Source organism: Lemur catta, chromosome 11 (assembly GCF_020740605.2).
Source record: "Lemur catta isolate mLemCat1 chromosome 11, mLemCat1.pri, whole genome shotgun sequence".
In the NCBI taxonomy this organism is placed as follows: Eukaryota; Metazoa; Chordata; class Mammalia; order Primates; family Lemuridae; genus Lemur; species Lemur catta.
In genome coordinates, this window is record NC_059138.1 from 75,621,319 (window position 1) to 75,636,927 (window position 15,609).

Genomic DNA, 15,609 nt, shown 5'->3' on the forward strand with positions numbered 1-15,609 from the left:
ATCAAAGGTCTTGAAAACTTTGTAAAATATTGTTCAGCAAATCCCTTTTCAGTTTCTCAAAGAACAGATTTAAGAAGGTATTTCAGGGAATTCCTTGCTCCATTTACAATTCTGCTTTCCTAAATCTCATAACCTTTTTCTTTACTGGCTCTTTTCCCTTAACCTACAAAACATGTTGGGGTCTCTACTTTCTCTTGACTCCTTCTCCCCTTCCAGAGATGACCCTGTCTCTCTACTTCTTTTCTTGGTCAAGTTTTTGAAAAACTAGCACACACTCGAAATGTGGTCTGCACTTCCTCAGCCCCTTTTCACTTATCAACCTACTACCACTAGGCTTCTGCTTGCCATGGCACTGAACTTGCAAATAATAGGGTCACTGATGACCTCCTGTTGTCACATTTTTTTGAACGTGACCCCTGTGTAGCATGACACTGCTGGCCACTTCTCTCGCATTGCTTTCTGTGGCCTCAGTCTCTCCTGGCTCTTTCCTCTCTCTCTTGCCTTTCTCTGCCACCTGCCTTGTGGATTGGTTCCTCTTTCTCTACCTGTTCAGTAAAGCCCTGTGTCCTCCACAGGCCTGGGCTGTCCTCTTTTCTCACTCCACGATTGAGGAAAGTGGATTTCAACCTTTTTGTGTTTGCAGCAGATTTTGGAGCAGTAGAAATTTTGGAGGCAGACGGATAGGCTTAATTGCATCCACAGATATATTGAACTGTCTCCTTGGACGCCCTTTGGCACAGTGTTGCTGTCTGAATAGAACTTCCTGCTCTTTTTTATGTACTGTGTGTGTGAAGTCAAGTTTCTCAACTCAGGAGCCTGTACAGCCCAACCTTACGTTAAGTGATGGAACATCATGCCTCCTAACTTTAACTCATGGCAAGAGGGAGCTTCCTCTCCGTGCAGAGACTTGCACAGAGGCTCAGGTCCACGTTCTACCTGACAGGCATGTCCACCCTCAGTCATAGTGCTCAGGTGAGCAGCCTTCATAGAGGATGGGAACCACTGCCCTAGACTCTCATACCCCTCTACGTTTTTATCTTTTTTAAAATTATTGTGGTACAATATGCATAACATAAAATTTAATCTTCAAACCATGTTCAAGTGTACTATTCAGTGGCATTACGTACATTCATAATGTTGTGCAACCATCACCATTATCTAGTTCCAGAAGATTTTTATCCCCCACAATAGGAACCCTGTACCCATTAGGTACTCATTCCCCACTCCTTTGTCTCTAGCCCCTGGCAACCACTACCTGTTTTCTGTCTCCATGGATTTGCCTAGTCTGTATATTTCATATAAATAGAATCATATAATATGTGGCCTTTTGTGTCTGTCTTCTTTCACTTAGCATGATGTTTTCAAAGTTCATCTATGTGCATGTATCAGTATTTCATTTCTTTTTATTGTTGAATAATGTTCCATTGTATGGATAGATCATATTTTGTTTGTCCAGTCATCTGTCGACGAAAGTTTGGATTATTTCTATCGTCTGGCTATTATGAATAGTGCTGCTATGAACATTCATGTACAAGTTTTTGTTTGAACACCTGTATTCAATTCTTTTGGGTACATGCCTAGGAATGGAATTTCTGGGCCATACCATAATTCTACGTTTAACTTTTTGAGAGTTGCCAAACTGCTTTCCACAGCATCTGCACCATTTTATATTCTCACCAGCAATGTATGAGTGTTCCAACCTGTCCACATCATCACCAACACTTGCTGTTTTTCGATTTTTTAAATTATGACCATACTAGTGGGTGTGCTACAAATGAAAGTATCTCACTGTGGCTCTAAGGCTTTATCTTTGTTTTAAATGTTAATTATTTACATTTAAACTATACTACTAAGTATTTTCCCATGACAAATAAAAACATTTATGTACAAAAAGTCTTGTACACAAATATTCAAAGCAGCTTTATTTGAAATATCCAAAAACTGGAAACAACTCAAATGTCCACCAAATGCATAAACAAATAGTGGCATATTCATACAATGAAATACTAATTAGCAATAAAAAGGAGCAAACCACACATAACTCACAGATGAATCTCAAATACATTATGCTGAGTGAAAGAAGCCAGAACAAAATAGTTCACCATGGATGATTCTCGTATACAAAGCTATACAAAAGACAAAATTAATCTACAGTGACAGATCAGTGGTTGCTTGGGGCTGGGGCCAGGGTGGCTGCAAAGGAACATGAGGGAACTTTCTTCAGTGATGGAAATAGTCTGTATCTTGATAAAGCTGATGGTTACATCAGACTATACATTTTGTTAGTACATTTTATTGTATGGAATTAATCCTCAGTAAAGTTGATATGGAAAGTTTAAAAGAAAATCTCACAGACTCTCAAATATATATAAATAGCTCAAGGCTCCTCTGCCAATTTGTTCACTTCTTTCACAACTCAACAAATGTGAACTGAGTCCCTATCAAGTGCTGTGAGACAAGGACACAAAGGTGACAGAGATGGTTCCTGAGGTCATGGATACCATAGTCTGGTCTGGGGGACAGACGTTAAATCATCAAACAGGTAATGTCATTATGACACCTGTAATAAATGCTACAAAAGAAAGGTACATGAGGTTTCGAGAGCTTATAATTGAAGAATTTGACCTAGTCAAGATTCAGGTAAGTGATGACAGAGTTTATTAATAGTTAAGATCTGAAAAATGAAGAGGAGTTCATTCTTTGGGTGTTCTCTAGTAAGAGAGAAGAGCATGCTCAAAGGGTCTGTGACAAGAGGGAACGCTGCCTGTTGCAGGATCTGAAAGCAGATCAACATGGCTGGAGTGCAGAGATCGAGGGGTAGGGCTGAGAAAATGTGCTGGAGAGTGGCTCAGGTCAGACTGTGAGCCTTCAGACAAAGGATCTTGGTTATTATCATCAGAGCAAAGGGAAATCACTGAACTACAGATAACAGGAGTTGATAAGATCAGCTTTGGATTTCAAGACAATTTCTCTTGCCACATTACGGAGAATGGTTTGGAAGAGAGAAGTAGCATGTTAGCAAGGGACCGACAAAGAGGGCACTGAGTAAGTCCTGGAAAGAGTGATGGGCTCTGTTCTCAAGTGGCGGTGGTGCATCCAGCTCTTTCAGACGTTCTTTTCCCTGAAATGTCTTCCCTCCCCCAGTTTCTGACAGGACAAACTCCTGTTCTTCCATGGACACCCAGCTCAGGTCTCACTGTCTCCCTCCTTCCCCACACCAGAGAGAGTGCATCATTTCTTCTCCCGTGTTAGCTCTCTATCCGGGACAAGCTCCTCTATTCCACTACCCTATTTACAAGTTTGTGTTCTCTACAAAGCTGTTAGCTCCCTGGGGGCGAGGCTGTGAATTCATCTTTGCAACCCAGACAGCAGTGCGGTATCACCATATAATAGCAGATCTAGAAATATTTGAGGAACTGAAGTGAGTACACATATAAAATATTTTAAGATTTCTATAGTGCCTTGCTCTTGAAAAGCTCAAGAAGTTATAGGACAGATATAAATACATGTTTGCAAGTAGAAGGTGTGAAAGGTGAGCCATTGAAGGCATTTGGTGAGCAGTGGAAGGAGACGAGATTTTTGCCCTTTACCAGGTCACCATATCAGTTAGGAATGCATTTGGCTACAAGGTTAGAAAACCCAATCTCAGTGGCTAAAAGAAACATGGTCTATTTTTCTCACATAAGAAATAGTCCAGAGGTGGACAGTTGCTGGCTTTGATTCCAGCACCCAGCAATACCATGCTGACTCTCTATTTTCCCATCTGTAGTCCTGATTATATTGACATTTTGACCTCAGAGTCATTGGCTTTTGGTTGCAATCTGGTCGTAGCACCACTAGGCATCTCATTTGTGTTCAAGGCATAAAGAGAGTGGGAAATGGAAGGTCAGAGCCAGTGAAAGGTTTTTTGGGAGTCCCTCAGCCAACCTACTCTTTCAACTCATTGGCCAAAACTGGATCAATGACTTCCTTCGCTATAAGAAAGGCTGGAAAATCAGGAATGGGATTGCCATGGTAGTCTTGGATCAATTATGATCCTGGGTTCTGTCAATAGGGAAGAAGGGGAGAACGGATGAGCCATTGGGAAGATGACTCACAGTGTCTGCCTCTGAACAAGTATCATCCACCAGGAACAGCTAGTGCCTTCGTGAAGTTAATTCATCCTGGTGGAGCTAGGTGGGAATGAATCTTTCTCTAATGTCCACAGAAACAAGATGCTAATGGCAGAAATACTGCATATGGATACTCACTGTCACCTACATGTTATGCCTCTTGAAGCTTTCAGCCCCAAATGTCCCCACTTTCTAGACTCCTCACTAACTACCTCTCCATCCCTCCAACCAGGCATTTGCAAAAACAAAGTATTTGATCCAATCCAGCACCTGCCTCTCTTAAGATAAATAACAGCCTTTTTATCCAACTAGCTTATGCTTGGGCTACTCAGCAGAAGACCTCATGGGACTCTCAAGGCCCATGGCAATGTCTTCTCTGCTAGTTTATCTTTTCTTCCCTTTTGAATTAGAACACGAGTGGTTATGTGTTTAAGCATTAGGAGTCCAGACAAGAGTAGTGTCTGGGTAATGTTTCAGATTTTTGGTTGTTGTTGTTTTTTTTTTTCAGTAGCAATCACTCATGTAAAATGATTTATGAATTTTAGGTTGGAGTACAGTTCTTCAGGTTTCATGCCCATGATCATTTATAATAGTTCTAACGGAGGAAAGGGCAGGAAGAACACAGGACAAACAGGTGGAAAGCAAATACCTCATTGGCTTCCACTGGCTGCACATAGACCCTTCTTCACTTAAAAGAGAAAACCATGCTCTTGACAACACAGGAGTGAAAGACATCATGAGTGCACTATTAATCCTTGCTATTAATATAAACATAAGCCTACACATTGCCCTGCTATTGTATAAACATGAGAGAGACACCAGCTAAGGGCTGCTTGGGGAACTACTCTGACGGCAGCTGCTACAGAATCTGAACCTGGAGACAGGTTGCATGCAGTCCATGTGTGAGATCTTCCCTGCTGGCATTAGCTGCTCCTTCGCTTGTGTTCCCGGCCACTCCATGTAAGCCTCAGCAGAGCGCCGAGTGCAGGTCTGTCCTCCACTCTCATCCAGCAGCTCCTTTAGAGCCCGAGCCCCTGCCTCCCTCACCAGCACGCGCTGAGGGGCTTGCAGCGCTTCTGGCTCAAAATACAGACTCAAACATTGAAGACTAAGTGACCAGTCCATGAGAACCCTTTAGTTCCCCCATTAGCAGCCATGCTCAGGACATCGGAGACACAGAATCCTCACCGAATGATCACTGAGCCTAGAGCAATACATCCAGCCTCAGACCTCCAAGGGCCTGAACATGGAGTGATGAGATTTGGTGGCCACATCAAGTTTTTACTGCTCCTCAAGCCTATTTTAGTTTTCAGTCGCAGTCTGCTTTCTCTTCCGTTCCGCTCCACCTGGGACAATCTACCTCCCCAGGTCACCCGTCACCCGGATAATTCACGCTCCCCTTTCGGTTCTCCTCGTGGACATCAGCTCCTCAAGCAGCCCTCACTGGTGTGGTCCCCAGAGTCTGGATCAGGGCCCCTCTATGTGCGCTGGCTCAGGAGACCTCTGACCCTTCTCCTCTTGGTGTGTTGTGATTGCCCATTGACTGGTTTCCGTTTCTAGACTGTGAACTCCTGGGGGCAAGAGGCACCTTGTTACCGTTTTTTTTTTTTTGTCCCCATCGCTGATGACGCTGCCTGACGTTTAGTAAGGCCTCAAAAAAATTCTGGAATAAATTCAAGGAGTGGTGTGTCCCCAGAGTGGCGGTGCTGGGCCATGCGGTCGCCCAGCACAACAGTCCTTATGTGGGCAGTTCCAGCCTTAGGCCCCCACTCTCCTCTCCTCGCAGCTTAGACTTGGGACTCTGTACCCGGGAGGCGCTCCCCGCGGCTGGGACCCGCCTCCCGGGTCCCAGGAGACCCCGCCCGCCGGGGCCGTGTCCCCGCGCGCGGGGCGGCGGCGGCTCCCAGGCAGAAGCCGGCGAGCAGGTGGGGGCGGCGGCCCCGCCTCCGCGTCCCGGCAGCACCAGAGCCCGCGGCCGGGGAGCGGGCCGGGCGCACGGAGCGCGGCGCTGAGGGCATCGGGCGCTGCGGGACCCAGCCCGGGGCCGGGAGGTGGCGACGGCGGCGGGGACGTCGGCCGGAGCTCGGGTCCAGTCCAGTCTGCGGCACGGCCGGCGGCAGGTAGCGGCTCCGCGCGCTTGGCCGGGTCGGTGCCCGAGGGTGGGGGGAACTGGCGGTGTCGCGGCAGCCGCTCGGGCCGGTCCCGGGGCGGAGTGGCGGGGGAGGGCGCAGGGATACTGCGCTCGTGCCTGGGCCGGGGGACACCCCTTCCTTCGGGCTGCAGCCCCAGGCCCGGGTCAGCCTCGAGGGACTGCGCTGTGTCCGCGCACCCCACCCGCTCCCTGTCGCGCCGCCCGGGCCGAGCCAGAACGGGACCGCGGAGGGAACGGGGTCACCGTGGGGTTGCCTGGCGACTTCCCCGGACCCGACTCTCCTGTCAGCAGCCCCTGCCGCCAAGGCCGCCTCCACCTGGTCCTTCTCAAAGCTCTCTCTTCTTGTCTTCCCGGTTTCACCCCCAGAACAAAAGGCTGGGGTCTCGCTGGGGAAGGGGCTGTCGGGGGGGAAAGGCTGGGGCGGCGTAAAGAGCAACTAGGAAATTACAGAGCTGGAGGTGGCTTTAGGAATACAGAAGAGCCCCTACTGAGGGAGCCAACTCCAGAGACGTAAAGTGACTTGTCCAAGGTCACACAGCTGGTGGCAGAGCGCAGGTCTCCAAACTACTCTCCCCAGCTCACCTCCAAGCCCCTGGGGTCCGTAGTCGGACTGTGCTCCAGCAGGTTACATCTGGCTTTAAAGTCCTTTGCAGGAGTCAGGGAGAAGGTGGCAGAGCCCATTCCAACCCTCCCCCCATCCCCCACCCAAGCACACCCCAAAGGTGGCCGGGGGAGCAAGGTTGGGGGGGTACACCGGGCCGCTGCGGATCTCAGGGGGAGCCAGGCCCGGGTGGGCAGGCAGGCACGGGCTCGCAGGAACAGCGCCTTCTGAGGGTGGCGTGCCAGCCGCGTGGGTGTGTGGGCGGGCGCGGGGGCGGCATGGGGACCGAGTGTGCGACGCTCTTTGGAAAGAACTTTTGCGAAGCAAGGCCGGGAGAGCTGTTCCAGGAGCACTGGGACAGACTGGCAGCATCCCTGCCACTCAGGGAGCTTTCTGACCGGCTGGCTGCCTGTGGGAGCAAAGTTACTCTGTGTGTGGCAGGAAGTTAGGCTGTCACTTTGCCTCTGTGCCTCGGGTCCTTGGCTGTCAATGAGAGCCTTGTTTGGCATGACCTGTGTGATTTAGAAAGCTTGTGCCCCTCCGCCTCCTTCTTTCCAGAATCTTTTGTCACTTCAGAGGGAGGACTGGGAGTGCATTTCTTGTGGTCAGCATTAGTAGTTATCACTGGGACTGCAATCTTCCCTTACATTTGTTTTTAACTTTACGATGGAGAAAGAAGTCAGAGGAGGGGTTGCCTTTGGCGGTTGCGTTGACCAGCACAGGACATGAGGGAGGCTTCTGGGCGCTGAGTGTGCTTCCCACGCTGCCCTATGTGGGGGCCACACAGGTGTACACACATAAACATTTATGAAGTTAAAGCCTTGAGACTTGTGCACTTGATTTTTGTTTTACCTCAATAAAAAAGTAAAGAGAAATTTAATGCTAAAATCCACTCCCTGTGGTAGCACACAGATTGCTGCAGTTTTCCAGCTAATGTATTTCAGAGATACATTTAAAAACCACAAAAACCAAATCAGAAAAACAAGGGGTGGGGGAAGGGACAAGGGAAGCAAAGGAAAGTTAAGAAATAACGGGCAACGAAACATGCACTGTAGACGCCTTTACATGCGTCACCTTATTTGATTCACTGTAATTCTTTAAGGGAGGTGTTGTTATTGTGCCTTTTTCACAGATGAGAAAACAAAAAGCCATAGGGGTTAAATGATTTACTCAGGGAAACCAAGGGTAACAACCTGTACACGGAGTTCAAATTCTATATGTGCAACCGTCAACAGGCAATTTTTGGCCACCTGAATCGGGGCTGAACCCTCAGGGTGACAGGGACTTGTAGGCTGGCTTCCTGCCATGCCACCTTTTTGTTCCTTCCAGGAGTCTCTGTTTTCATGTAATTGTGAGTGTGACATTGTGTCACAGATTGCTGTTAGCCAGCAGCAGAAGGAATGGAGGAAGTGTGTGTGTCTGAGAACACACAGTCTCAGGAACAGGAGCAAGCCAGCTGGTCTGGCCTGGCAACACTCTTTATTGTTCAGATACCATATAGTACAGGTTGTGAGTCTGCAGTTACTCCAACACACACACACATACACACACACACAATAAATAATACAACCTGGAAAAGATCCAAGAAACCAAAACGTGATTGCCAATAGAGGAGAACATGTAGAACTTTCACCAGGGAGGCACAGTGAATTTTCCTACATTCTAGAACTTATAAATATATGTTTATTAATGCTAAAAATTTTTTTTAAAAAAAGGCCTACAAAAATAACTCAGCAGAAGGAAGGAAATGTGTTTTCTAGCAAATGTGTTATAAATATCTATTAACTTTGGTGCAGAAATATTTGAAACTTTAGGGTACAGTCACATTACATTGAGGAAGAAATCCTGAGAAATTTGTCCTAGTGTGTGAGCTTCTACTGATTTTTATACTGCTGCCTAAACTTCAGAACTTAGAGAAGAAGAAGAAACATATCTGTTTTACTAGGCAGTTTCAATTGCAGAGTTGAACGCTTGTCTCATTCTTGGAGTTATAAAGTTTTGGTGTGAAGGACCCGGGATAAGTGGAGCAGCTGTAGAGGTATCTCTGGGCTCGTCTCAGCCAGTGCCATTGAGCGTGATTATGCATCACAAAGTTATCTTTAGGCAAGTTGTGCCTTGTCACAGAAGTGTTTCTGCCATCTGGCTGCTGGAATATTTAGAAAGGCATTGTAATGTTTGACTGACTTTGCTGACAGCACGACAAAACAAACTTCGAGAGGGAACTATTCAGTATGAGTTAGGGTTGGTGAGAAAATGATTAATTATTTCTTACTTAGCCACTGCACAAAACTGAAGAGACGTGTGGCTCCCCAGCTGATGCTGAGCAGGTGCAGCACATGTGTTTTCTCACTGGCTTCAGTGGATAACACGCTTGAAACTCCCCCTCTGCAATTCCAGTTGGGTCTGTCTTAGACCTGTTCAAGTGGGAACCCAACTGTAATGCAGCAGGGAATTGTGTTCCCTGCGGTGTTCAAGTGCAAGAAGACAAAGTGAAGCAGAGCAAGTGTGATGTGTGCCAGGCACCATGAAGGAAGGTTTCCAAGTGCATCCTGGGGGATTGTTCATCCTGTGAGGACGGTGTATTCCAGCAAGACACTGCATCTGGGATGATGGCATCCAGAAGAGAGTGACAGGCCTGCCTATATACTGTAAGTTAGAGGTTGTGCATCCATGTGAGTGCATGTGTGTGTCACAGCAAGGCACCCAAGCTGCCATCTATCTTCCTTAAGAGCTATTGGCTAGCCAGGCTGGGGATAGGCTGAGACTTCCTATAAGGTAGGAAATCACAACAGCCCTATAAGGGATCTGATTCTTCTCACTCCCATTATCAAATGGGACACAGAGGGCAAGGACTAAATTGCTCTCAGAATGATCATGTCGTGCCCTACTCTGGTCTCCTATCAGTCCTCTCATAACTCCGAGGTGCCCTCAACCTACCTAACTCTTCCTTATTGCACCTGAGTTCCTGGAGGGCAGGTACTATGTCCACTTCGTCTCTGTTCCCAGCACCTGCACCATGCCTAGCACTCGATGGGTATTTTCTAAAGATTGTTGAATGAATGAATGTGTGAGTGAATGAATGGATATCTCGAATAATGTTCCAAGATCAAAAGCCAATTATTTTTGGATTATCTGTTGTTTTGACTTTCATTGTCTCATTCCCCTCTGTTGGTGCAGATCATCAGCATGATTGCATGGACGAGATTCAAAATAGGTATCTCCTTTAGGGCTCAGCCTATAAAATCAGAAAGCTGCTGCTTCTTTAAGAAATTAAATATTATTTCTTCTTTTGCATAACTTATGTAATTCAGAATACCTGGGTTTGAATTTTGTATTTATCATTTATTTGCTATGTGATTGATTTTGGACAAATTATTTAACCTCTCTGTGCCTTGGAGTTCTCATCTGTAAAATGGGGATAATAACATTATTTATCTCATATTTAGGGCACATAAGATAGGTTTAGTACTTAGGACAGTGCCTCATTCATAGCAATGTTCAATAAATTAGCCATTATTTTCATTATTATGATCTGATGTTTTTAAAAATTGTTTCCTTTAAATGTTGCCTGTTCCATAAATTATTTGAAGAGTTTATAAAAATGGGTAGCAAACAACATAAAATTAATAGATAATTAAACTAGGGTAAAGGAAACACACACAGATTAAAAAGGAAGGTAAAATTAGAGATAATTTAAAGAACCAGAATATATCATAAGGTGTGGGTAGTTTCCAGAGATGAGAGAGTAAAAATTTGTCAGAGCTTCCCAGCAGCCAGAACAAAAAGGAAAACACAAATAGTTAGTTACCTGACCCAGAGCAACCATGAGATAAAAACAGATCAGTTACACAGCTTTTCCTGGTCCTGAAACCTGGGATAACTTTCCCCTGGCAGGTCTTCAAAGCAGTCACTGTTGCCATAGAGATCTAAGTCTTCAACATCGTCCCTGCCATAAAGACAATGGAAGTTTTGTAGCAGAAGACAAAAATAAGTGTTTCCTAGAACTTCACTGACTGCAGTTCCGGAGACATGATCCCAGAGCACAGCCCAGTAAAAGGTCTTCTGTGCATGGCCAGACACTGTGGTTCAGGGACGTGCTACATTCTTAGCTATGCTTACTGAGTACCTGGGAGAGTAGAACGATTCTCCCTTCCAAAGATTAAAATTCTTGTGAGAGTCCGGTGAACAATCCCACCTTTAAGATCATGGGTTCTGTCTGAACCCATTTAAATGAGCCAGATCAGTTTACTTCATCCAGGAAAAGTTGGAAGGGTGTCACTGTGCACATATACTCATTATGATAAATGATTGTGTAGTCATGAATTTTCTTAACACTGGTAGTGCGTCATTTCCTTTTGGCTGCAAACTTTATCACCTATTTAGAAAAAGAAAAATCCAGTGCTAGTAAAGTAAATGATATTTTATTTTTAAACATTCTTCATGATTGAAATAATGATGATCGTGTGTGTCTTTTTAGCCTTCCGCCCCCAGTTTTTATATGTGTCCAAACATGACTCGCACCAGTTAGGACTGCATTCAGCTGCCAAAGCAAACAAAACAAAAACAGCACACAAATCCGAATCTGGCTTAAACAGATATAAGTTTATTTGTCTTATGGTACCAGACTCCCAAGAAAGGCAGTCTGGGGATGTTGCAGGAGCTCGAACAATGCTGTGAGAGACCAGCCTCTGTCCATCTACCTGCTTCATGGCCTGTAGGGCTTCATCCTAAATCTAGTTGCCTCGTGATCACAATGTGGCTGCTGTATCTCTGGGCTTACATCTGTAGCCTAGGCAAGCAGAAAAGGAGGGTGCAAATACTCAGAGTGATAAAGGCCCCTCTATGAGGGAGGTTTTGCCTTTTTATTCAGAACACGATGCCCTCCCTAAGACTCCTACCTACATCCCATTGGCCAGAATGTTGTAACAGGGTATCTTTAAATGTATGAGAGTCTGAGAAATCAAATATTTTTAGCTAAGCAAATTGCACCCCCATCTCTCCAATTAGGGGTTCTGCTGTGTATGAGGAAGAAGAGGGAATGGTTATTGAGTAGGCAGCTAGCAGTTATCAGCCACCTGACTGACTTCCATTATTAGCCATGTCCCTGCCTTAATTAGAAATTCCAGAAGGTGACTCAGTAATTTTAAATGTTTTCTAGATCTTCATGGAATTAGCATCAGAGAATGAAACACACTCAGCTGCCTATGTAAAAATTCCTAAACTGCTATTGCCAGCCCTCCATCTCTGAATTTCAGATCTGAATTTCCGTCTGCCAAAAGCACCTCAAACTCAATATGATTCTCATTAAACTCACTTCTCCCTGCCCATTCACCACTTCCCCACGCTCTCCTGCTTCCCCTTATTTAACACTAAATTGTCTTAAACACTAAGAAGCTTTGGGGTTATCCTGGGCTCTTCCTTCTTCCCAGTCCCAGATACCCAATCTCATTTCCTCCCTGGCTCAATCCCATTGCTGCTACTCTAACTCAAATAAATACCCCTCCTCGCTCCTGCTGGTCCTCAAATTGGTCTACCTGTTTGCTCTTTCTCCTCCCTACAATACATTTTCAACACATGACCCCTAGGGTGCTGTATTTAAAACACAGATGTGTAACAACATCTTTCCTCTCTTTAAAAGCCTGCAAAAGCCTCCAGAGCCCCACTTGTGGACAGCCTGGCCCTGTGAGCGACATGCCACATCCTCAATTCACTCACTGGGGGCCAAGTTCTGCTTGCACCTGCCCCTCCCCCTTGTCATGGAAGGCCTAGCTCAGAGGTTGTCACCTCTTCTGCTGTTTACTTGTCTATAACACATGGAACAATTAATTACCTTTGCATTTATGTTTCCAAACCACTTTATATTTCTGTTGACATTTTTTGTCTGGACTCTCCTTCGCCTGATACTAATAATTCTGCCCAAGTTGTTTTCTAAATAATGCCTGTATTGAGATATAATTCACATCCCATAAAATTCACCTTTTTAAAGTCCACAATTTCAGTGGTTTTTAGAATATTCACAGCCATGCAGCCATCACCATTACTTATTTCCAGACATTTTCGTCCTCCCAAAAAGAAACCCATTAGCAGTCACTTCCCATCCCCCCACCTTCAGCCCTGATTATCCCTAATCTCCTTTTTTATTTCGATGGATTTACATATTCTGGACATGTCATATAAATGGAATCTTACCGTATGGGACGTTTTGTGTCTGGCTTCTTTTATGTAGCATGATATTGTCAAAGTTCATCCATGTTGCAGCATGTATCACTACTTCATCTCTATTTTTACTTTATATAATAGTTCAGCAAACTTCATTCCTTTTTTATTGCTGAATAATATTCCATTATGTGGTGATACTGTATTTTGTTTACAGATGGACCTTTGGATTATTTCCACATTTTATTTATTGTGAATAACGCTGCTGTGAACAGTTACGTGGAAGTTTCTGTGTGGATATGTTTGCACTTCTCTTGAGTAGATACCTAGGAGAGGAATTGCTGGGTCTTATGGTAACCATGTTTAACAATTCTGGGAACTGCCCATCTTTTACAAAGTGGCTGCATTGGTTTACATTCCACCAGCAATGCATGAGGATTCTGCTCCAGTTTTTCGTGTCTGTCTTGGGTATTGTTTTCATTCTTTTATTTTCAACTTTTATGCATCATTTTGTTTTAGCAGTGTTTCTTTTAAAGAAGATATAGGTGATTTTTTAAAAAAGAATTTGAGTAGCTCTTTTAGTAAAGGCATTTAATAATCTGTTTACAGTTATTGTGATTACTCATATATTAGAACTTATTTTGTGTTTTTTTATATACCCTATGCTTTATTATTAACTGCTTTTTCTTTCCTTTTTTGCCTTTTCCTAGAAAAGTGCCTGGCACAGACTAACCCTCAATAATAAGTGTTAGCTGTTCTTATAAGCTATCATTTGTGGGCAGGAACCATGTATCTGTAGATTTATTTATTCATCAAATACTCATTGATTACCTGCTATTCATATTGACAGTTTTGCTCCATGGCTAGCATAGTGCCTAACAGATAGATGAAGCTCAGTAAATATTTTCTGCATTGCATAGACGATACAGACACTGATGTGTTTGTCAAGGGCTGGGGAGAATGGTGGTAAGTGCACAGGCGTGGGATCATCCTCACTTGGGTTCGATCTGGTTTTCTCACATCCCAGCTATTTGATCTTGGGGTGATTACATCTTTGAGCCTTAATTTCCTCATCTGTGAAATGGGGATGATAGCATCTGTTGTGCAGAGTTGTTTGGGGGAGGGGTGAAAGATCATTACATAAGTAACCATCAGAATTGCTGGTGTAGGGAATAAACTCAGTACACGTGAAGTATTGTTTTTGTTAGTGAACTGCTTAACGAATCACCCTGTTGACCATGCACAGTATTAAAACACCAACCATGTCTGCCCAGAGGATAAACTTATAGTGAAAAATGAAACTCGTCCCTTTTCTGTGTATCTGCAATAAATTAGTACTGTCCTATTAAAGCAGGGGACATTTTTTCCTCATATGGTAGAACCAAGGAAAAGAACAAAAGGTGTACTTTCTGTTTCCTTTCAATGATAGAAATAGATTTTGTCTCCAGTGTCTCTTACGGCTGTTCTAGCACTCTTTTAAATATTTGAATGAAACATTTTTGTCTCAGTCATGCCCCTCTCCAGCAATTCAGAGGAAAAATAAAGTAGCTTCAAAAATAGGTAAGACAATTACCTAAAACAAGCAAGCAAACATTTTTTCCAAGTTTAAAATTCACTTTCTCCACATTTTAACAGCTTTTGCACGACTCTTTGTTGCTGCTGTGCTGGCTTACACCCACATGTGTGTGTCCTACAGTTTTAGAATTTCGCCTGCAAACTTCTAGCAGGAAGGCTGAAGAGTATAGTGGGTTTATGCCTGGTGTTGTGCCTCCCTGGCGTTCGTGGATGCTCAGTGAGTTTTAAGTGATGGTGTTTGAGTTTGACCGGTACTCATTGTGACATTACCCATATAAATTACTTCTTCCTAAGAATAACGGGCCAAAATACGTGCCCATAGGATCAAGGGGTGCAGAATTTTGTGGCTGGGGGAACAAAGCCACCCAGTTGTGACTCCAGACCTCTGCACCTCCTCACCAGCATACTTGTGTGCTGGAGTTTAATGAATGACAAGGATCAGCTACAGCTGGGAGCAACTTAGAAATGATTCATGCCTAATAGAGAATCATGTCTAATAGACATGAATCATGAATAGGTTCGTGTGTTAAAACCATTCCTCACTGTGTGTTAGCTGTGTGTTAATGGAAGAATTCCACCTTAAGGATTATGATTGGTTTGGGGAGAGTTATTTTATTCTGCTCTTGCCTATTTTCCAAGTACACCTGGTCAGTCACCTCTGACACTGTGGATGGCTGTTCTGGTGACGTCAGTTTTTGCAGAAGTCTGGTGCAGAACCAGCATGGTGAAACCCATCCTCAGCTCTTGGTGCTGCTCTTGATGGCTCCAGCAGCTGCTCGTTTGGACCAAATTGTCAAGACAGTTTAAACTCTTTTCTTCATTTGTAGTTTCCTTTTAGGTGTAGACAGGTCTCCGAATTCCGATAGTTCAAAGCATTTTTTAAAATACTTCTTCACAGCTGTCCCAAATAAGTAAGGTAGTTCTCTAAGTTGGCAATCCTGAACTTTTATTTTTTAATTGTGTTTTGAATAGGTAGTGATGCATATGATACTTACTTTAAAAAATATAAAGAA

General features: G+C 44.4%; 1 protein-coding gene across 1 annotated transcript in view; it reads left to right on the top strand.

The window, feature by feature from the left end:
* Positions 1-5,267: 5,267 nt before the first annotated feature.
* WIPF3 (WAS/WASL interacting protein family member 3) overlaps positions 5,268-15,609 on the top strand; it is a 91,391-nt gene continuing 81,049 nt past the window's right edge. Inside the window, exons 1-3 of the mRNA XM_045564156.1 lie at positions 5,268-5,633; positions 5,899-6,037; positions 6,126-6,232. Of these exons, the coding sequence (XP_045420112.1) occupies positions 5,268-5,633; positions 5,899-6,037; positions 6,126-6,232 (612 nt within the window). The remainder of the gene's footprint in view (positions 5,634-5,898; positions 6,038-6,125; positions 6,233-15,609) is intronic.